Source organism: Mus caroli, chromosome 2 (assembly GCF_900094665.2).
Source record: "Mus caroli chromosome 2, CAROLI_EIJ_v1.1, whole genome shotgun sequence".
Classification (NCBI taxonomy): domain Eukaryota; kingdom Metazoa; phylum Chordata; class Mammalia; order Rodentia; family Muridae; genus Mus; species Mus caroli.
This window is the reverse complement of record NC_034571.1, coordinates 106,720,460-106,739,072: the sequence shown is the minus strand read 5'-3', so window position 1 is coordinate 106,739,072 and position 18,613 is coordinate 106,720,460. Positions and strand designations below refer to the sequence as shown.

General features: G+C 45.7%; 1 protein-coding gene across 5 annotated transcripts in view; it reads left to right on the top strand.

Moving 5' to 3' along the window:
• Positions 1 to 1,055: 1,055 nt before the first annotated feature.
• Scg5 (secretogranin V) overlaps positions 1,056 to 18,613 on the top strand; it is a 62,868-nt gene continuing 45,310 nt past the window's right edge. For 4 of the 5 annotated variants that reach the window (XM_029474248.1, XM_029474249.1, XM_029474250.1 and 1 more), the window contains exons 1-2: positions 1,078 to 1,178; positions 2,604 to 2,836. In XM_029474248.1, coding sequence (XP_029330108.1) covers positions 2,611 to 2,836 — 226 coding nt within the window. In that variant the 5' untranslated portion in view covers positions 1,078 to 1,178; positions 2,604 to 2,610. Of the gene's footprint in view, positions 1,179 to 2,603; positions 2,837 to 18,613 lie in introns of all 5 variants that reach the window. The other variant, XM_021156475.2, reaches the window with a different exon arrangement.

Genomic DNA, 18,613 nt, shown 5'->3' with positions numbered 1-18,613 from the left:
AAGTACAACATGAATCAAACAGTTTTTGTATGTTTCTGTCAACTACACAGCCAGCAACCTATTTTTCCAATCTTAAGTTGAATATAACTGAGCTATGTTGAAGTCAACTTGAGAGTAACATTAGTAGTAAGTATTGTGTACCTGAATCCAGGAGAATGTTTATCATCTTGACTGAAACAGAAAGCATCCTGGGAACCAAAGGCACTAGATGTCTGGCTTTTCACACAAACTTCTGGCTGACAAGTCTCCCAGCTTCTATTCATTGCAGTAAAATGTCAGTGGGTTTGCTGCTTCTAGCTGCAGTAAGAAAAAAGAAAATCTGAATTCTAACCACATCCTGGAACTTGCTGTTTACAAGTTTCTTGATGAAGGCTTTGCAGCATTTGTACTGTTACTTTTAGGGCCAGGAATCTCCTAAGATCCTGGGTCCCACCGTTGGCATCACAAAATATAAGTTTCAGGTCTGTTTAGGTAAGTTCTGCATGCCCTGCAAGTGTCCTGAAAGTTCACCTCTTAGTGAACTTATGAAGCAATGCTCAGAGCCTCCGGGTCCCCTGGGGCCTTAAGGAAGGGTGCAGCAGAGGGAGCACTGTCACCAGAACGAACCCCTTAGGACTTGGATTTTATTTAGTCACTACTACCATTGCCACATTCGAGTCAAATGCACGTTTTCTCATAGATGGGCCTTTTTATGTTTCTACCTGTGAATGTGAGTGTGGGTCGTGAAACTAGTTGGGGAGAGGGCTTAAGTGCGGGGGTAGGAAAGGAAAAGTACTAGAAGAGAGTATGAAAATTCCAGCATGAAACTCGTTTGTACGGTAATTCTAAAATCTAGAGGATGTCAATTAAAGATGCCACCTACTTGTGGTCTACGTTTAGGCAATTGCTTGAGACTGATAAAGGAGGTAAATGACGTTCATAGGGGTCGATGGAGAAAGGGGGTACCCTAGAAACAGCCAAGAGACACTGAGACTGCTTTGGTTGGAGCTGAGCCACATCCCAGGCCAGAGACGCAGGCGCCTGCAAGGCCTTCCAGGAATTCTGGGAAGGCCTCTTCCACCTGCTGTGGGCGGGGCCTGGGTGGAGCGAGGTTTCGGAGGGAGGTGACGCAGGAGCTATCCAGCACGTCAGCTCCCTGTTTTGGCCCAAATTGCAAGAAGCTCGCCTGCGGCCACACGGTGAGTTCCGCAGTGATGCAGGTGATGCAGTCCGACTTGTCATTCAGCTGAAAGCGGGAGTGCTTGGGTTCCTTAGGTGTGGGGAAGCATGCCCTTCAGAAACCCTAGCTGGGGTCAGACAAAGGATGAATGCGGGGATTACAGGGGGGTGGTAATAAATAAGGGGGGGGGGGGGTGGAGTTCCGAGAGCAGCGATTGGGTAGTTCATCCGTGGGCTAGCCAGTAAAGAAAACATCCTGTATTCGGAGTTCATGGAGAAAGATGGAGATGATGGAGCCTGGTGCCCGCATCCAGCCCTTTCATCACAGCGGTAGATTGTGCTGTTAAAATAGCCGTCCTTGGCTCTTTGAAGAGCATGCTTTTAATGTCTGCGAGTTGCAAGGAAAGGCCTTTAGCTGCAGACAGATAAAATGAATTATTTGTTTTAGGGAAGATATTTGGCTTGTTCCCTACCTTTTTATTCCCTATTCCCGTGTGAATGCTCAAAAGGGTTTATCTGGCTATTGCCTGAATCACCCATCCTGGAGCAGCTGCCAGGGAAGCTGTGTGAAAACTGTTTCCTTGTTCAGCTTCCCGTGGCTTCTACGGACGCCAACATGTAAGGCAGATTTATCCCCCACCATTTCACTGTCTTTCCTCTCCCTGCCGCCTCTGCCTCCGCAAACCTTAACTCCCAGAACTGCTTATTATCACCAAGGGGCTAGATGTGCAGGGGGCTTACTAGGTACCTGGCTTTGCTCCACGCTCCTTACATGATTTTGATCTTTATCTTCACAGTAACTCTGTAAGATAGATTGTTGCTATCCTTGGTCTGTAGAAAAGGAGGCTGAGGAACTTGCCCAGGAAGACCTAGGTGGTATGCAGTCAAGCGTCTCTCATGTTGCTTGCTTCCCTCATCGCAGAGCAGTATAGGAGTTGTACCTCTGCTCGGGATCTTCACCTATTGCCTGCCGGTCTCCTCAGTTCAAACACCCTCAGCCACCACTCCAGACCTTTCTCTGGGATGTTTTTTGCTTGTTTGTTTGTTTATACTGTTTGGGTCTCCCTAACTCCCTTTTGTTATTCCTTTCTTTCCTTAAACTGGGAAATCTCAAAAATTACCACCCTCCATATCTCAAATCCAAAAGTGCTTAAATTGCAAGGATCACAGACCATAGATGTGAGAACATATTCCCGTCCTTAGAATCCTCAGGTGTCAAGTTAGAGGGACTAGTTTATCCTAGACTCTTCTGTCTTCTTATTTCCTTCACACAGCGGTTTCCTACCTGGCTTGGACACAAAAGCAAACCTCTAGGAATTTTTCACTTGAGTCTCCTTTCAGGGTGGTCCTTCAGCCTCCACTTGTGATTCATAGTCATATCACCTCAGTTGTGTCATGGTTGCCCGTTTTGGCCAAGTTATATAACTTGGTCCTTTCTTCTGCAGGTTAAAAATGGCCTCAAGGATGGTCTCTGCCATGCTATCTGGCCTTTTGTTTTGGTTGATGTTTGAGTGGAATCCAGCATTCGCTTATAGTCCACGGACCCCTGACCGGGTCTCAGAGACAGACATCCAGAGGCTGCTTCATGGGGTTATGGAGCAGCTGGGCATTGCCAGGCCGCGCGTGGAGTACCCAGCTCACCAGGCCATGAATCTTGTTGGGCCGCAGAGCATCGAAGGTATGCACTCTTCCAAACTGGCAATGTTTCTATTGTATTTCTGAGGCCACTGTCTCCATTTACCAGGGTTTTTGTTTTGTCTTGTTTGGCGTGTGTGGGGGTATTGTTTTCTTTTTTTACTGGTAGACTCTTATTTAGACCAGACTTACACTGAACTTCCTACGTAGCCAAGGATTACCTGGAGCTCTGATCCTGCTGCCTCCACCTCCCCAGTGCTAAGAGAGGAAAACTTATGAGATCTGAAGAAGGAAGCTGGGGCTTCAGGCTTCAGGCTAAGCAAGCACTCTATGGGCTGAGCTGCATCCCTGGCACTATTTCTCCTGATACGTAATTTTCCCTACTAGGATCGCCTCACAGTGCTGTCTGCTCCAGGGCTCTAGTTTGCTGTGAATAGTGTTGATACACGATGCCCATTTCTGTCTCTTTGACCCATTGATATTGCTGTGTATTTTGGTTGACATTTGATTTCAGGAGTAGATTAGCCTAAATAACTTGAATCTGCAAGGATGCAACCATGGCAAATGGCTTGCATCAAGATAAATCAGACAGGACTCCCTGCCATTCTTTTAGGAAGAGTCTAAACTCTAAGTGGCACCAGTCACCTGTTCCTGTTTATTTAATTTTTTTTTTTTTGAGATGGTAAATATCTGCTCTCTCCACTAGTAAAGTACATGGTTAATCACTCTGCTGTTGCCATGGGGAAGGTTCTCCCTGGTATCAAAAGCCTGTGTTTTTTCAGATCCTTGTTTTATTCACTCAGTCAGTATCCAACCGTGTATTGTCCTCCAGATGCACTTTGCAGGATGCTGGGGCACCTCTGTCCTACGAGGTTCAGACTAACTGGGAGAAGGGAACCGACAAAAAGTCATTACGGTGTATTCTGATATGCACTGCTTCCATGGAACAGAGAGTAGGAGGTAGCTCAGGAATAGGGGCCCATAAGGAAACGCTTCTTAGAAGTTCCATTTGACCTAGGTCTTGAAGTTTGCATAGGAAATCCCCAGGGGAGCATGGTGAAAAGGTGCAGAGGAAGGAAAGAGGATGGATTACAGTAGATCCATCGTTAATCTTGAGGTAATGAGCTGCCATAGCAACGTCAAGACTCCTGTAAGGGGTGGGCATTGACTTGTGCTTCCATTGACTGTTGCTCTACCTTGAATCACCACAGCATTAGCAGTTTCTCAGGACACACATTGCCTCCCAGTTACTTCTCTTCCAACTTTGGCAGTCTCTCTCCACTCAGAGTCAAACCAAGGTGATTCTGATGTTGACCAGCCATACAGTGACACTGGTGTGGGAGCTTTTAAGAAGCTTGTAAGGTGACTGGCAGACTTCATTTCCATGCAGTTATCAGCTCAAGTTCCCTTTTGTTTGATGGCTGTCGGCTGGGAAGTCCCTTGGGAAGGACACTGCCTCACATATTCCTATGCAGAATATCCTGAACAAGAATGTTTCTGTTGTGACATTTTACTTCTCCATTATCGGCCCCTTTAATCTGATAAGGGTGCTGCAATAGAGTCCTGGGAGTGACTATCGGCCACCTTTGTTATCTAAGATGATAGCCAGTTATCTCGTCTCCACCACATGCCAGGGGGGGAGACTCCTCTTGTATGTTCAGCAGGTATGAAGAATCTTGGAGCCAGTTTAGAATTCTGTCTCTTAAAGCTGAGGTGGAAACTGAAAGGAAGAAGATCAAAGACAGTGGGCGGATAGAAATGAAGTACAAACCCTGAGCTTTTCCCAGTCCATCCTGGGTTTTAGATGGATGGCCTGGTTCTTATTTATGTGAACAGATCACTGTTCCACTTGCCCATCTGTCTGTACTCTATGCTCAGAGTCGCAGTCACACCATGTGGAATAGCTCCTTTCATTCTCTTACCAGCATCAGAGAGAATCAGTTAAAGGTGTCCCTGCTACCCCCTCCTAATTTTTATAGAGAACACACACAGTACACGTATTCCTGTGAAAACTTCAAACCATATGGAATGGGGTTGTTATGAGTTATGTTACCAAAGCTCCCTAGATTTAAAGGCCAACCCCATCACTTTCTGGTGCCGTCATCTTTCAGTAAGTTATTTCTTCATTTCTAGTTAGCTTAGGCACGCCTCTGTGGGTACCTTAAAAACAGCTGAGTAGTAGCATCTTCCAAATGTATAAGATTGTTGGCCAAAACCAAGACAAAAGGACAAAGTAAAGATTGCTGGGAAGTGAGTGGCCTTCGGTAAAGGCAACCTCACGAGGTAGATGGCAGGAGAACGGAGTCTGAGCCGTGTACACACGGCTTACTTGCTTGCTACATGAGATCTTGGCGGCCTCTCTGAGAGGTGATTTTCTTATGGATGAAATAAGGCTTCCTTTACACACAGTCACGTGAACTGTTAATAAAAAGACCACAAGACCCCGCCTCTGTGTGCAGCAGCAGCAGCATGAGGGCTTTGGTTGTTTGTCAGTTTTTATTTGTTGTTTGAGACAGGATCTATTATAGCTCAAGCTGGCTTTGAGCACTGTATGTAGCCATGGACGACCTTGAACTTCTCACACTCCTGCCCCCACCTCCTGGGCCTCTGATCATCTTTCTAACTGCTTATCACCAGCACTGGTCAGCTTCCGCACCTTATGTCTCAGCCCTCCTCCTCCTCCCCCGGCTGCTGGAGCAGGTCTCTGTGACATGGTAAATGCTACTATTTTTCCTTAGAAGCAGGGTAAGCTCGCAGCTCTCCCAGGGACAGACTCAGAGAGCTGTTTACTAAGGGTGAGGACTTTGGAGAGTAAAAACTGTCTCTGGTGACTGACACTCTTCGTGAATTGGGGTTGATCAAACCAGGACAGATAGTCTAGCCCTTGAATATTAACAGCCTCAGGTTAAAAATAAAAAAAACCAAAACAGCAGCAAACTGTTCTCCTGAAGTGTCAGCTGTTTCTTTCTCCAACACTTTAAGCTACTGAATACTTAGCACTGTGATAACACTAAGTCTCAAACCACTAAAGCAGATGTTATAAATATTAGCATTTGATGATTGTAAATTATACTTATATTGTTAAAATACATCAAAATATTTTTATAACACATTTGGAACCTTAATTTCATTATTTTCAAAATAAAGAGAGCGAGAAACTTTTAAAATTTGTATCAAATGGGGGAAAAAAGCCCTTTGTAAAGTGGCATTATTGAAAAGGCAAGTAGATTTTAATAAGCCTATGTTTGGCCAAATTTGAATAAAGGAGCTGCAGTACATCTACCTTGCCACAAGGTGGCAATAGCTGCCTCCCAATCAAAGGCTGACAGTACGGGGCGGGGGAGTAAACATGGAAGAGCAGAAGAGAAGTCTCACTTTGTTTCTGGAGAGTCTCTTTCTGCATTTAGGAGGAGGAGGAGGAGGGATGTGGAAAGGAGGGAGGGAAGGAAGGAAGGAAGGAAGGAAGGAAGGAAGGAAGGAAGGAAGGAAGGAAGGAAAGAAGGCAGGCAGGCAGGCAGGCAGGCAGGGACAGAGGGAGGGAGGGAGGGAGGGAGGAAAAGGGAAGGGAGGGCTGTGTCTTGGCCCAGATAACTTTTCTAAAGTCTTTTTCTAGTTTTCCCCATTCTAGAGGGACCAATGATAACTTTGCCTGTGTCGGTGTCTCCAGTTTTGCCTATGCCCTCTGAGGCTGCCTTGAAATCACCCACACAACTGAAATTCTTGTAAAAAAAAAAAAAAAAAAAAAGACCTTGGAAAATGATTTTAAATATCCTGTGTGGATTAGCTGCCTGGATACAAATCTTAAAAAGTTTTAAATGCACGTAGGCTAGGGAAGATGAAAATTATTATTGTCGTTAAGGCACTCCAGGGTGTCTGGGAAGGCGTGAAGATGGTTCTTTGGATGTGCATAACACAAGAGAGATGTAGGGGAGGAGGGCATTTTGGAGTCCTCTCCTTGACAGGAGTGGCTGAGGCTATAGAGTGGATGAGGTGTCTAGGTAAACATTACTGATGGGGACAGAGCACCTAAGACGAAGTTCTGAAGAACTTGACACAGAAGGGCTAGGCACCCCAAGCACTGGAAAATTGGGTGGAGGATCATAAATTTGAGGGTGGCCAACTTAGACAGTGAGTTCCAGGTCGGTTTGGGTCCATAATGCGGCCTTGTCTCACAATCACAAATTCCAAGTAGTAGACTCAGTAGCTGTAAAGGAGGTTATGGCACTTCAAAGAATAAGCAGAAATTGTCACTATCCATGATTATTGAACAAGATAGAATATTGGTTCATCCCCAAAATAAATAAAGATTTTCTTATGGTATTGTCTTAGCTAGGATTACTACTGCTGTAATGAAACATGACCAAAAGCAACTTGGGGAAGAAAGGGTTTATTTAGCTTACACATCTACATTGTAGTCCATCCCTGAAGGAAGTCAGGAATTCAAACAGGGCACATACCTGGAGGCAGGAGCTGATGCAGAGGCCATGGAAAGATGCTGCTTACTGGCTCACTCCTCATGGCCAACTCAGCCTGCTTTCTTAGAGAACCCAGGACCACCAGCCCAGGGATAGCCCTGCAATGGGCTGGACCCTCCTCATCAATCACAAATGTTCTACAACCTAATCTTATGGAGGCCTTTGCTCAATTGAGTCTCCCTCCTGTCAGATAACTCCAGCATCTCTCAAGGTGACAGACAACCAGCAAGCACAGAGGTCAAAGAGGGGCATAGAAAAGCAGCAAAATTAGCAAGGTGAAATTTAATGCCTAGCAGCTGCTAACTTAGAGAAGTCAGTTATTTGGAGCCCAGCTTGTCTTCATCTGCCCAGGTGACTCGGTCTACTGCTCGCAGTTCTTGACCGTCTAGATCAGGCCCTGGCTGAGGTGTTTGATGAGAGCCTGCTTCACGCTTCAGGGGTAGCTGACTCTTCACATGGCCGAGAGGCAGGTGAACTCATGGAGGACACTTTCACCCTCTCCACACTGGGGGTTCAGACTTCAGTATAATTTTTAAGGGGACATAAACACTGAGTGCTTAGTCCAGCTAGTGTCCACCTGTGGGTACAGGGCCTGAACTAGAGCTTCTTACGAGTTCTGTATCCTAACTCATTCTTCCGAATACCAAGTCCCAGCTGTGTGCAGCCTTCATGGAGAAGCAACATTTAAACCATGCACTCAGCCCATTTCTGTGACCGTCACCTGAATGGAACAAGTGGGGACAGTGGACTTTGCTGCCTCTAAATTCTAATGAGGTTTAAAAAACTCGTATCATGTTTTTTCTAACCCTTTTTCTCCCATCCCACTTTCCATATTGTTCACATGAGAGTTTGACAGGTGTCTTAGTCAGGGTTCCTATTCCTGCACGAACATCACGACCAAGAAGCAAGTTGGGGAGGTAAGGGTTTATTCAGCTTACACTTCGATGTTGCTGTTCATCACCTAAGGAAGTCAGGACTGGAACTCAAGCAGGACAGAAAGCAGGAGCTGATGCAGAAGCCACGAAGGGATGTTCTTTACTGGCTTGCTTTCCCTGGCTTGCTCAGCCTGCTCTCTTATAGAACCAAGACTACCAGCCCAGAGATGGTCCCACCCACAAGGGGCCCTCCCTGCTTCATCACTAATTGAGAAAATGTCCCACAGCTGGATCTCATGGAGGCATTTCCCCAACTGAAGCTCCTTTCTCTGTGATAACTCCACCCTGGGTCAAGTTGACACACAAAACCAGCCAGTACAGCAGGGAAAAAAATAATCTAAGCATAGCATTCCTCCCTTCCCGTCTACTTGTAAGGCATGGCTTCGAGGCTGGCAGCTAAGACTCCTTGCGCTTTCCTGAAGTGTGGGCTTAACCCAGGAGGTGTCTTGGTTCCTGAAGAACCTTGGCTCCTGGGGTTTTCCTGGCAGGCATTGTCTGTGCAAAGTCCATATCTATGCAAAGCCCATGGTGTTTAAACTAGAACTCTGTCTCATGTCACCTGATTCATACCATCTGGAAAAAAAACCCAGGCAACAAGAAGCACCATGAGTCACCTGGAAAGCCGCAATGAAGGATTTTCCACAGAAAATTGACAAAGTGGATTACGTACACAGAGGGAATGGAAGAGCAGTAACCCAGTTTTATGTAACATTTATGGTTCGCAGAGCTGCTTTCCTGTAACCTGTCTTATTTGATATAATCATCCTAACGATTGAGACTGTTTATGCTTTCCCGCAGTGGCTTGGGTTTTTTAAGTTTGTTGGCAAGCCAGCTATGTTAGCTCTGAGTACATCTATCCCTGCAGACTTGTATAATCCTGGGCTATTTAGTTGAGAAACGATTATGAGTCTAGGCATTATGGTAAACCACAGGTGATTTGGGTGGCTGGTATTTCAGGGACCTGAGGCTACAGGAAGCGAATGTTCTGACAAGTTTCCCTCTTGGAACAAATTGGTGCAAACATCTTGGTCACCGCAGTCCATAAAGAGTTAGTGAAGCAGGCTGGGTTTAGCAGACCACAGTTAGGCACGGCCTTTAAATCTGAGTGTACACATTGGCCACTGTGCACCGTGTGCCATGTGAGTTTTAGCAGAGGGAGAAACGTGTGGGGTTTGGGTTTGGGGGGGTGAGAGGAGGATGGAATATATACAGCTAGCAGGGCGTACATTGAGATAGGCTATTCTAGTTCATTCTCAGAGGAGTTACAAGACAGTGGCGTCTCCCTGACAGTTTAGTTTCCCAGTCTCAAAATGGCGATAAGCTGTCCGGTCCATCTCACAGTGTTGTTGTGACAACCAAATTAAGGGGGATCAAGGTACTTTGAAAAAGGTAAAAAGTGTTCTAGAGACATGAACACTTTGTTTGCTTGCTTGTTTAGTGATGCCTGGAATCCAGCCCAGGTCATTGCCCTTGCTAGGCAAATGCTTCACCACCGTGCTCCATCCCCATCTCGCAAAGCGCCGCTGTGCTCTCGACTTCCTCTGTGCTCCCATAGTCATTTCCAGTTATAAACAGCACAAGGCGTATAAAGGTGATCCTATCTTCCAGTTCCCTGTGTCCTGCTGCGCTCCCAACCGTTGCTTATGAATCCTAGGAGGAATCGGTTTCCCTGGCCTTGTATGTACCCCGTTGGCGGTGATGTAGGAGTTAGGATCACAGGGCTGCAGGGAGGAACAGTGCTTGGTGAAGATGAGTGAGCCGCAACTTCTCTCAGACTTGCCCTTCCCTTTTCTTGCTTTTATGACTTTATGGCCACTTCAGCAAGAGTTCCAAAAGTGGAACATGTCACAGATGAACATCAGATGCTGCTGAAAGCCCAGTGTGCCGATGAACTAGATAGAAATCTGGCCTGCGTCGGACTGGAAGCAGACTGTCTACTTGCTGGCCTCTCTGGCCATTTACACCAACCAGCATCCCATCAGAGTGCCCATTAATGCATTTCCACTTGTATCCATTCAATAAGTAATTAAATTCTTACGTTGTTCCAGGAACTCTGGCCTTCATAGGTTTCAAAACCAGTATGCACTGCTCTTTTAGAATTTTGTAAACCAATTACAAATCAGGCATTATCTGGATCTCTTTGTGAAGGATCAGCTCCGGCCAGAGGAATATGGCAGTGCTGTAGAATATGAGGGTGGTGGCGGGTTCTGATTGCTGGGCTCCTTTATGCTAGCTGAGGCTCCCATTGGTCTTCATTCAAGAGCCACTCACAGGAGTAGGAAAAGCTAACACACAAGAAAGGTATGGAGCTGTGGGCTGTGTTTTTGCTCAGCACCTCACTCCAGTAAAGTCGGCTGGCTAACTGAGGAAGGGCCAAAAGGAGGAACAGGCTCATCCAACATCTCCTACCCTGACCTGCAGCCCTAGTTTAAGGAGCCTGAAAGAGAGGTAGGAAGGGACATGAGACGCTTACTGCATGTCTGTAGTGTGCTGGGCTAGAAGCTGAGAGTCCTATACATAGATTATTACAGAAATGGTTCTTTCCAGGCCAAGGCATTGAACTAGGGAAGCTGACACTGGAAGAATCTTCTTCTTCATCATCATCATCATCATCATCACCATCATCGTCATCCTTCAGCAGAGTTTCTGTGAGGATGTATATCATGGAGACTTGGGTTTGAGTGGCAGAAGGAAAGGAGAAACAAAAACAATATTTTAACCATTGTGTCAAATACAAAATGGTTACAGGGTGGGGTGGTTGTGTCAGGAAAGGCCATTTGAGACTGTCAACAGGTTTGTCTATGTCAGAACAATGGCCACATGAGGCAGGTGGTATATACCGCCCAGCCCCTAAGCTCACACAGGAAAACTCGACCTCTCTCAGAGCCCACATTGTACTTGTCCCTTAAAGCTTCCACGCATCCGGTCACCACCTTGGTGGCAACAGTAGTAGTCAGTGGGGGACAGTTCATATATTTCTGTTCTCACTGGTCAGACCCCACGAACAGAGCTCACAAGCACCATCAGAATACCAGAAGGTAGCGGCTGGTGTTTCTTTAGCTTGGTATTTCTGAGTGTTACTCAGCGTAAGTCAAATACTCCATAGTGTGAGCCTCTCTCTCTCTCTCTCTCTCTCTCTCTCTCTCTCTCTCTCTCTCTCTCTCTCTCTCTTCCAGGCAGCTGTTCACTTGGGCATAGTTGATTATAAACTCCCAGAGAGGTGAACACAGATCCATTATGGTATTTTAGAATATCCTCAGTGCAGAGATGGGGAAGGGGCACTCAACCCACAGGAAAGAGACCTGACCAAGGCACAGTGACACTAGGGGCTGAGGAGACTGCTGAGGGGCTCTCTCCCAGGAGGGGACTCAGGAACTGGCAATCATCCTCCACAGGAAACTGTCCGAACTTTTCTTTGCCTGAGGCAGAGGGGACAGCCAGGGCTGCTGGCCTGCCTTGCTGAGAAAGGCCCAAGGGACTTCCCTAATGCCATCCTCCTAGTGGGACAGCTCAGCAGGCCTTGCTGAGCAGTTTGGATAAATGTGAATGACTAACGTTTTCCCTGCAAGCAGTGGGACAAGATGGGCATGCTGGGAAGGATTCCTTTGCTCTAAACCACGGAGGAGCATGCCTGTCTCCTGAGCATGCCTGTCTCCTGAAGCCAAGCAGCCCGTCTCTTCCCTTGTCTCTTCCCTTCTTCCGGTGTTTCCAGGCCTTCAGCAGATGGTGGGAGGAACCATTTGTTGAGTCTGTCCAGACGCTGCATAGTTCTTGGTCACTGAAGTGTGTAAAAACATGGCAACTGCAGGTGCTATTGTCTCAACATGTTTACAAAGAAAGGAGAGAGACAGAAAATGATACATTGTACTAATTCTGAGCGGCCTTTTCTTTTAATGTGTGAACAGTGAATAGGATTGTTGGCATTGGCTCTCACTTAACTAGGTCTGTATACAGCACACTGGAGCCGGTAAGTGCCTCTGGCTTTTTTTTTTACAGGCAAAGTTTTGGTGCCTTGGGGTCTGGGCCATGGACCAGCAAGATGTGCCTGCAGGCAGGGAGTGGCCAGCTTACTCCCAGCTGGCCGCTGGTCACAGTAAATTGTCAGTGGTACTTAGTCACATTCCCCCTGAAGCCTACCTGCTCTACTAAAGCCTTCTCATGCCCCTGCCTCAGGATGTCTGTGCTGTTGAGGTTGGTTAGATCATCTCCCTAATCCTCAGGGAGGACAATAAAAGTGTGAAGGGTTGAGAGGCAACTGGCAGAATATGTCCTGTTCTGGGCGGTGGCAGCAGCAGCAGCAGCAGCAGCAGCAGCAAGAATGGGGGAGCACTTGGATTTTGAGCTCTGCTTTTAATAGAGTATGTTGCGTGTCTAGAAGCCGATCTGCAGAGCTTATTCTGCAAAGGTAAAAATACAAACAACCAAATGACTAAATGAGTCCCAGAAGACGTACGTGCAGCTTTTGTGGGTAATGGGGCATGCATGCTGACACTTGCGTTCCCTGTCCTCTGGTGCCTTCATGCCTCTCAGACTCTACAGCACACTGACTATGAGGCATACCTTGTAGGACAGGAGGTCAATCTTTGGCTTGCATTGCCCATTGGACTCGGAACATATGCCCCTGTGAGTTCTTGCTTTACAATAGGATAGAATGGTGAATTCTTTTTCATCCTTTCTACCCAGTGTTAAAGCTCTAAAATCTGGAGGAAAAATGATATCACGTAACTAACCTGAGAAACGTGTTTGAGGGGTGCTGGAGAGATGGCTCAGTGGTTAAGAGCACTTTCTTCTGTTTCAGAGGACCAAGGTTCAGTTCATAGCACCCATATGGTGGCCCAGCATCATGTATGTCTGGTCTCCAAGGGTAACACATTGTGTGCATACATATATGTGGACAAAACATTTATACACATAAAAGTAAATGCTTATGTTTCTTAAATACTTGACATAGATAGAGTCTCCATATGGAGGGGAAAAAGAGATCTGTAAAATACTTATTCGAATGGAAATGTTCTAGTAGAAGGGAAATAATCCCCATTTTGTGTCTACCGTGGCCCAGTATGTTATATATTACAATTTTTGTCCTCATAAATCCTATGTTCTGTTTTGCAGTGGAAGTGGTTGAGCAGTGTGCAAAGGCAGGTCGCGAACATAGGATCTAGATTTGGCTCACTTGTATTTGAGTCTAGAGCAGAATTTACACCCTCACCACTGTTGATATCTAGGCTGTAGCATTTCCCATTGACGGTCTGCATCCCTAGCCTCTGACCATTAGAGGGCAGTAGATGTTCCCTAGTGGGACAACTCAAAACATCTTCAGGTGATTTTAAATGCTCCTAGCAGGTTAAAATCTTCTGTTGAAATTTACTTCTCTGCAATGTATATGTGCATGTGTATATCTATGTGTATGCACATACATATGATGTGATGTGTGTGTATGTATATACATTATATATGTGTGTTTGTGTCTATATATGTATGTACATAAATCTCTCCTTCCTTTTCATCTCTTCCTTCTCCTATCTGTCTCTTTCTTACCCCTGCATATTCAAAACAAAATCTGGAAAGAAACTTTAAGGACTCTAATTATGTTTAAGCCTTTTTTAATATAAAAGTAATAAAAGCATTGTGAATCATTAGTACAAAATGTTAAAGATTATTTATAGTATTACTACTTAGAAGGTTCCATGTTTGACATCTATTTAGTTTATTTGTATTTATCCTGTGTGTGTGCACACGTGTGTGTGTGTGTGTGTGTGTGTGTGTTTAGGGCCCTTTTACTTTGGTAATTTCCTCTTAATGGATAGCCTTGAAAATAACACTTCAAATAAAGGTTTTTACAGTTATCTGTGGGGAGGTTGCTGGGGGCTGTGCACACGTGAGTGCAGAGGCCAGAAGACACGGTCATCTCCCTGGCAGTGGTCGTCACAGGAGGTTGTGAGCTTCCTGTTGTGGGTGCTGGGAACCAAACTCAGGTCCTGTGTAAGAATAGCAAATGCTCTTGACCACTGAGCCATCTCTCCCACCTTCATAAATAGTGTTTGTCTGTATTTCGTAGGTAATATTCCAGCAAAATATTCTATATCCTAACAAGTTAATGTCATGATTTTTAGTAACTGCATCACATCCTATTATACAAATATACACAGTGCGAACATTCCCCGAGTGATGGGCACTTAGAGTTTTTCCAATTTATTATTTTCATAAATATTTCCTTACTGACTATATATGCACATGACCCTTCATGTAGACTCCTGATAAATTTCCCAGGGTGTGCATTTCAGGGAAAAGAATAATTTGGCCAAACTCTTTATATATTCTTAGGTTCTATTTCCTCAACTACTGTCAAGTTGCTCTCAACTGTTTAACCAATGGCTGTAGTGTTTCTCTCTTCGTCCATCTCCTCCTTCCCTCTCTCCCTCTCCTCTCCTCATGGACAGCATTTCCATTTGTTTTCTATGACAACTGCCCTTTAAAAACTCCTTGAAAGGTAAAACTGGTATCTTAATGTTTTTCCTTTTTTTTGTTTTTTGTTTTTTGGTTTTTTGTTTGTTTGTTTGTTTGTTTGTTTTTTTGAGACAGGGTTTCTCTGTGTAGCCCTGGCTGTCCTGGAACTCACTTTGTAGACCAGGCTGACCTCGAACTCAGAAATTCGCCTGCCTCTGCCTCCCAAGTGCTGGGATTAAAGGCGTGTGCCACCAACGCCTGGCACCTTAATGTTTTAATTAGTATTTATTTCGTGATCTACAAACCTGCACATCTTTCTTTCCCTGTGGTTTTCTTATTCTTTGAAGTGTCTGTTAACAAAATGCATTCCTTCTTCACCAGCTATAATTGCACCTGACTGACTCTTTCATAGTGCCTACCTTGTGAACCTTGAGTTTTCACAATCAGACTTGCAGCAAAAGTTTTTCTAAGATTTTTAGTACAAGTAGAGGAATACTGGGAGAAGACAGGGAATTAATTGTGTGATGGCCACCAGGTGGCGCCATTGGCTCAGAATAGAATTATTGCTCTGGCGAGTACGAGGCTATTACTTGAACCAGGGTCCTGAGCTGGACTAAGTGGTGAAGATCCTTGAGAGCTCTTTGCCTGCATATAACACCACTGGTTGGGTTTGTAGTTAACCTGACAGTGATCATGAGTGGGCCCGATGCATTTGTATGTGTTCTGGGACAAAAGGTCAGGGCCATTCCTGTTTTTGTTTAAAATATGTGACAGCTGTGTCTTACACAGTTGCCTAATAAACTGTACAGTTTCATGGTTTTCAGTGTATTTGTGTCACAGCAATCCATTTTAGAATATTTTTTATTGGGTATTTATTTCATTTACATGTCCAATGCTATACCAAAAGTCCCCCCACATCCTCCCACACCCACTCCCACCTCTTGGCCCTGGCGGTCCCCTGTACTGAGGCATATAAAGTCTGCACGACCAATGGGCCTCTCTTTTTTGTCACCTCAGAAAGGAACTTTATCTCCTTTGTCATCCCTGCCCTCTCTCCCACCTCCTCTCCCCTTTCCCAGTACCGGGAGAGCACTGACTAATCTCAATTCTGTCCCCGGCATATTTAACAGTGACTTTACTTACCTGGAACCTCCTGTAGGTGTTCTTTGTGATGTGGATTTTGTTGCTTTAGGCTGACAGTGCTGCCCCATCTGACTGCCTGGCAGGAGCCAGGCGCACTTTCAGGTCTGCCTGAAACAGTGACCTTTTAATATGATGGTTCTTCACTGTTTAGCCGGGAATGGGAATGCTAGGATGGAAGATTTCTGGGCCCCAGGCCTCCCAGCAGCTTGGGTTTGGTGCCCTGGGTATCTACGACTGGCGACGCTTGTTTATTAGTAACTCTGACCCCCTGACAACCGAGCTGGCAGCAGTGGGGAGGTCAATCTGGAGGGGGAAAAAAAAGCCAGGTTTTAAATGGAGGCATAAGAGAAACAAACCCTTTCCATGTGAGCCCGCTGTGCCAACTCCAGCTTCAGTCCCCTGTCCCTGAGCAGGCCGTAATGCTGCTTACTATCAAACGGTCATCCTTGACTTAGCCTGACAACAGGACATATCTGAAGGCCATCAAAACTAATGACATCAGCCTTGCTTACTGCTCAGCTGGCAAGGATCTCGGCCCAGCATAGCAGGAGGAATACTTAGTCTGATGCCTGAAGCTCACCAGAAAATTCCACTGACTGGTGCCTGAGGCTGTTCTGAGACTCCAGTGAGAAGTGACACAATAAAGCAAACCGAGGCATGCGACAGAATCAAGGGTCAGGGTGGGACGTCTGGGAACTTCCTATCCACCCACCGCATTTCATAGAAAATTGAGTCTGAAGAGCTGACATTCTTTGCTGAAAGGAGGGCCTATGACAGCTGTTGATGGAAGGTCAGCTGTGGATCTGGGAGGCACGGCTCTCTGCTTCCTCTTTTCTTCCTTTGCCCACCCTTTCCCCACTCCCTTCCTTGGGATCAAAAGAATCAGATCCAATCACTTTAACTTTTCAGAATTGAGTTCCCATTTCTCCATGGCTACGGACCTAGTGGATCTGTAAATATTTGTGCTGAATGGGTCTGAGTTGAAATAATGGCATCTGAAGAAAGCATGGATGACTGTAGGAACATCAGAGAGCAGCATCAAGTTCCGCGGGGCCTGAGTCTTGTGCAACTTGGAAACCCGTGTTAAGAAAAGCAGTACAAACTCGTATTTCAAAAGGGCTGGAACAGATGGCTCAGTGGTTAAGAACACTGACTGCTATTCCAGAGGACCAAGGTTGGATTCTGAGCACCCACATGACACCTTACAACTGTCTCTAATTACAGATCCAGGGAACCCAGTGCCCTTTTCTGAACTCCACAGGCATCAGACATACGCATGATGTGTAGACTGCATGAAGTCAAAACACCCATGCACATGCAATTGGAAAATAATAGCAATGGCTGCAAGGCCTTTGAAGCAGTGCATGCACTGAGGGACTGCATTCAACTTCCCTGTCAGTCTACTGCTAGGACTTTGTAAAATAGGATAGACCTGTTTGTAGAAACGACACCTGTTTATACTGGGAAGCATTTCATAACCCTCTACTCTCATGGAATAAAGACAATCCGAGAAATAGACAAGTACTGAACACGCGTTCCATGTGAGAAATACCAAAGAGAGTAATGAGGTCTGGAAAGGGCGGCCTCACTCAGGATGTGTGGTACTGAAGCCCAGGTAGAGGGTGAGGCCAGCTTCCTTCCCAGCTACCCACGTCTCGGAGAATCTTTCACAGTCATCCTTCTTCTGAGTGCTTTGTCCAAAGGGGAGTCAGTTCAGCATGAATAAAGTCATTTAGCATTGAGGGGCGAGAATAGTCTCAAGATTTACACAAAATTTTGAAGTTCTGTGTCACGGGTCGGGTCCCTTAAGTCCACATCACTGTCCTGAAGTGAACAGAAGGAAGATGTATGACCAGGGTGGCCTTTCCTCAAAGTGTGCCTGATGTCCCTGAAATAATAGGACAAATGCACACCCCATAATCTGTCCCAACATCATTCTAGAAAACAAAACATTCATCTATTCTGTTAAGTGTTGACATCAGCATTAGACTTTTCTTCATTTGTTCCTACCCTGTTGTCTGCCGTTTTCCAAATGGTACGACTTGGGAGTAGAGATAATTCCAGGCTCGGGAGAACTTGGTTATTTGCCTCATTCATTTTCATTGTTGGGTCTGGCTCTGCTGAGTTTCTGTGAGGAAGAGGACAGTCAGAATTGTGGAGTGGAGTCCCATTAGGTAAATGCTGCAGTGCTGGTTCTCAGAATGCCCTCAGATGGCAGCGAGACCTGACACGGGACCATGTGTCTGGCCATTGCAGATGCATCAGCTTGGATGCCAGATTTAGTGTTCCTCAGAAATGAGCACAGGGGTGGAGAGGAGCTTGGAAACTACAGAGGATTCACAACATCTCCATGAAGGGCAACCCGGAGAGCCCCAGAGCCTGTGGTCTGAGGTGCACATGTCCATTTCTGGTGCTGTAACCAATCCCATCACTTGGGTATCATTCCCTGTTTTGACGTACAGATTGTAGACATCTTCAGGACTACTTCCTGGGTAATTCTAAAACTTAACAAATCCATCCTGTATGAGCCATTAAGAAAACCTCTCTGTAGAAAAGCAGAAAAAGCCACGTCCAATAGGGATTTTGAATCTTATAATAATTAGTTGGTCTTGGGGAATGAGGCAAAACTATTGCTTTAAAAAAACATTAACTACATATGCAGCTAGAGTCAAGAGCTCTGGGGTACTGGTTAGTTCATAATGTTGTTCCACCTATAGGGTTGCAAATCCCTTTAGCTCCTTGGGTACTTTCTCTAGCTCCTCCATTGGGGGCCCTGTGATCCATCCAATAGCTGACTGTGAGCATCCACTTCTGTGTTTG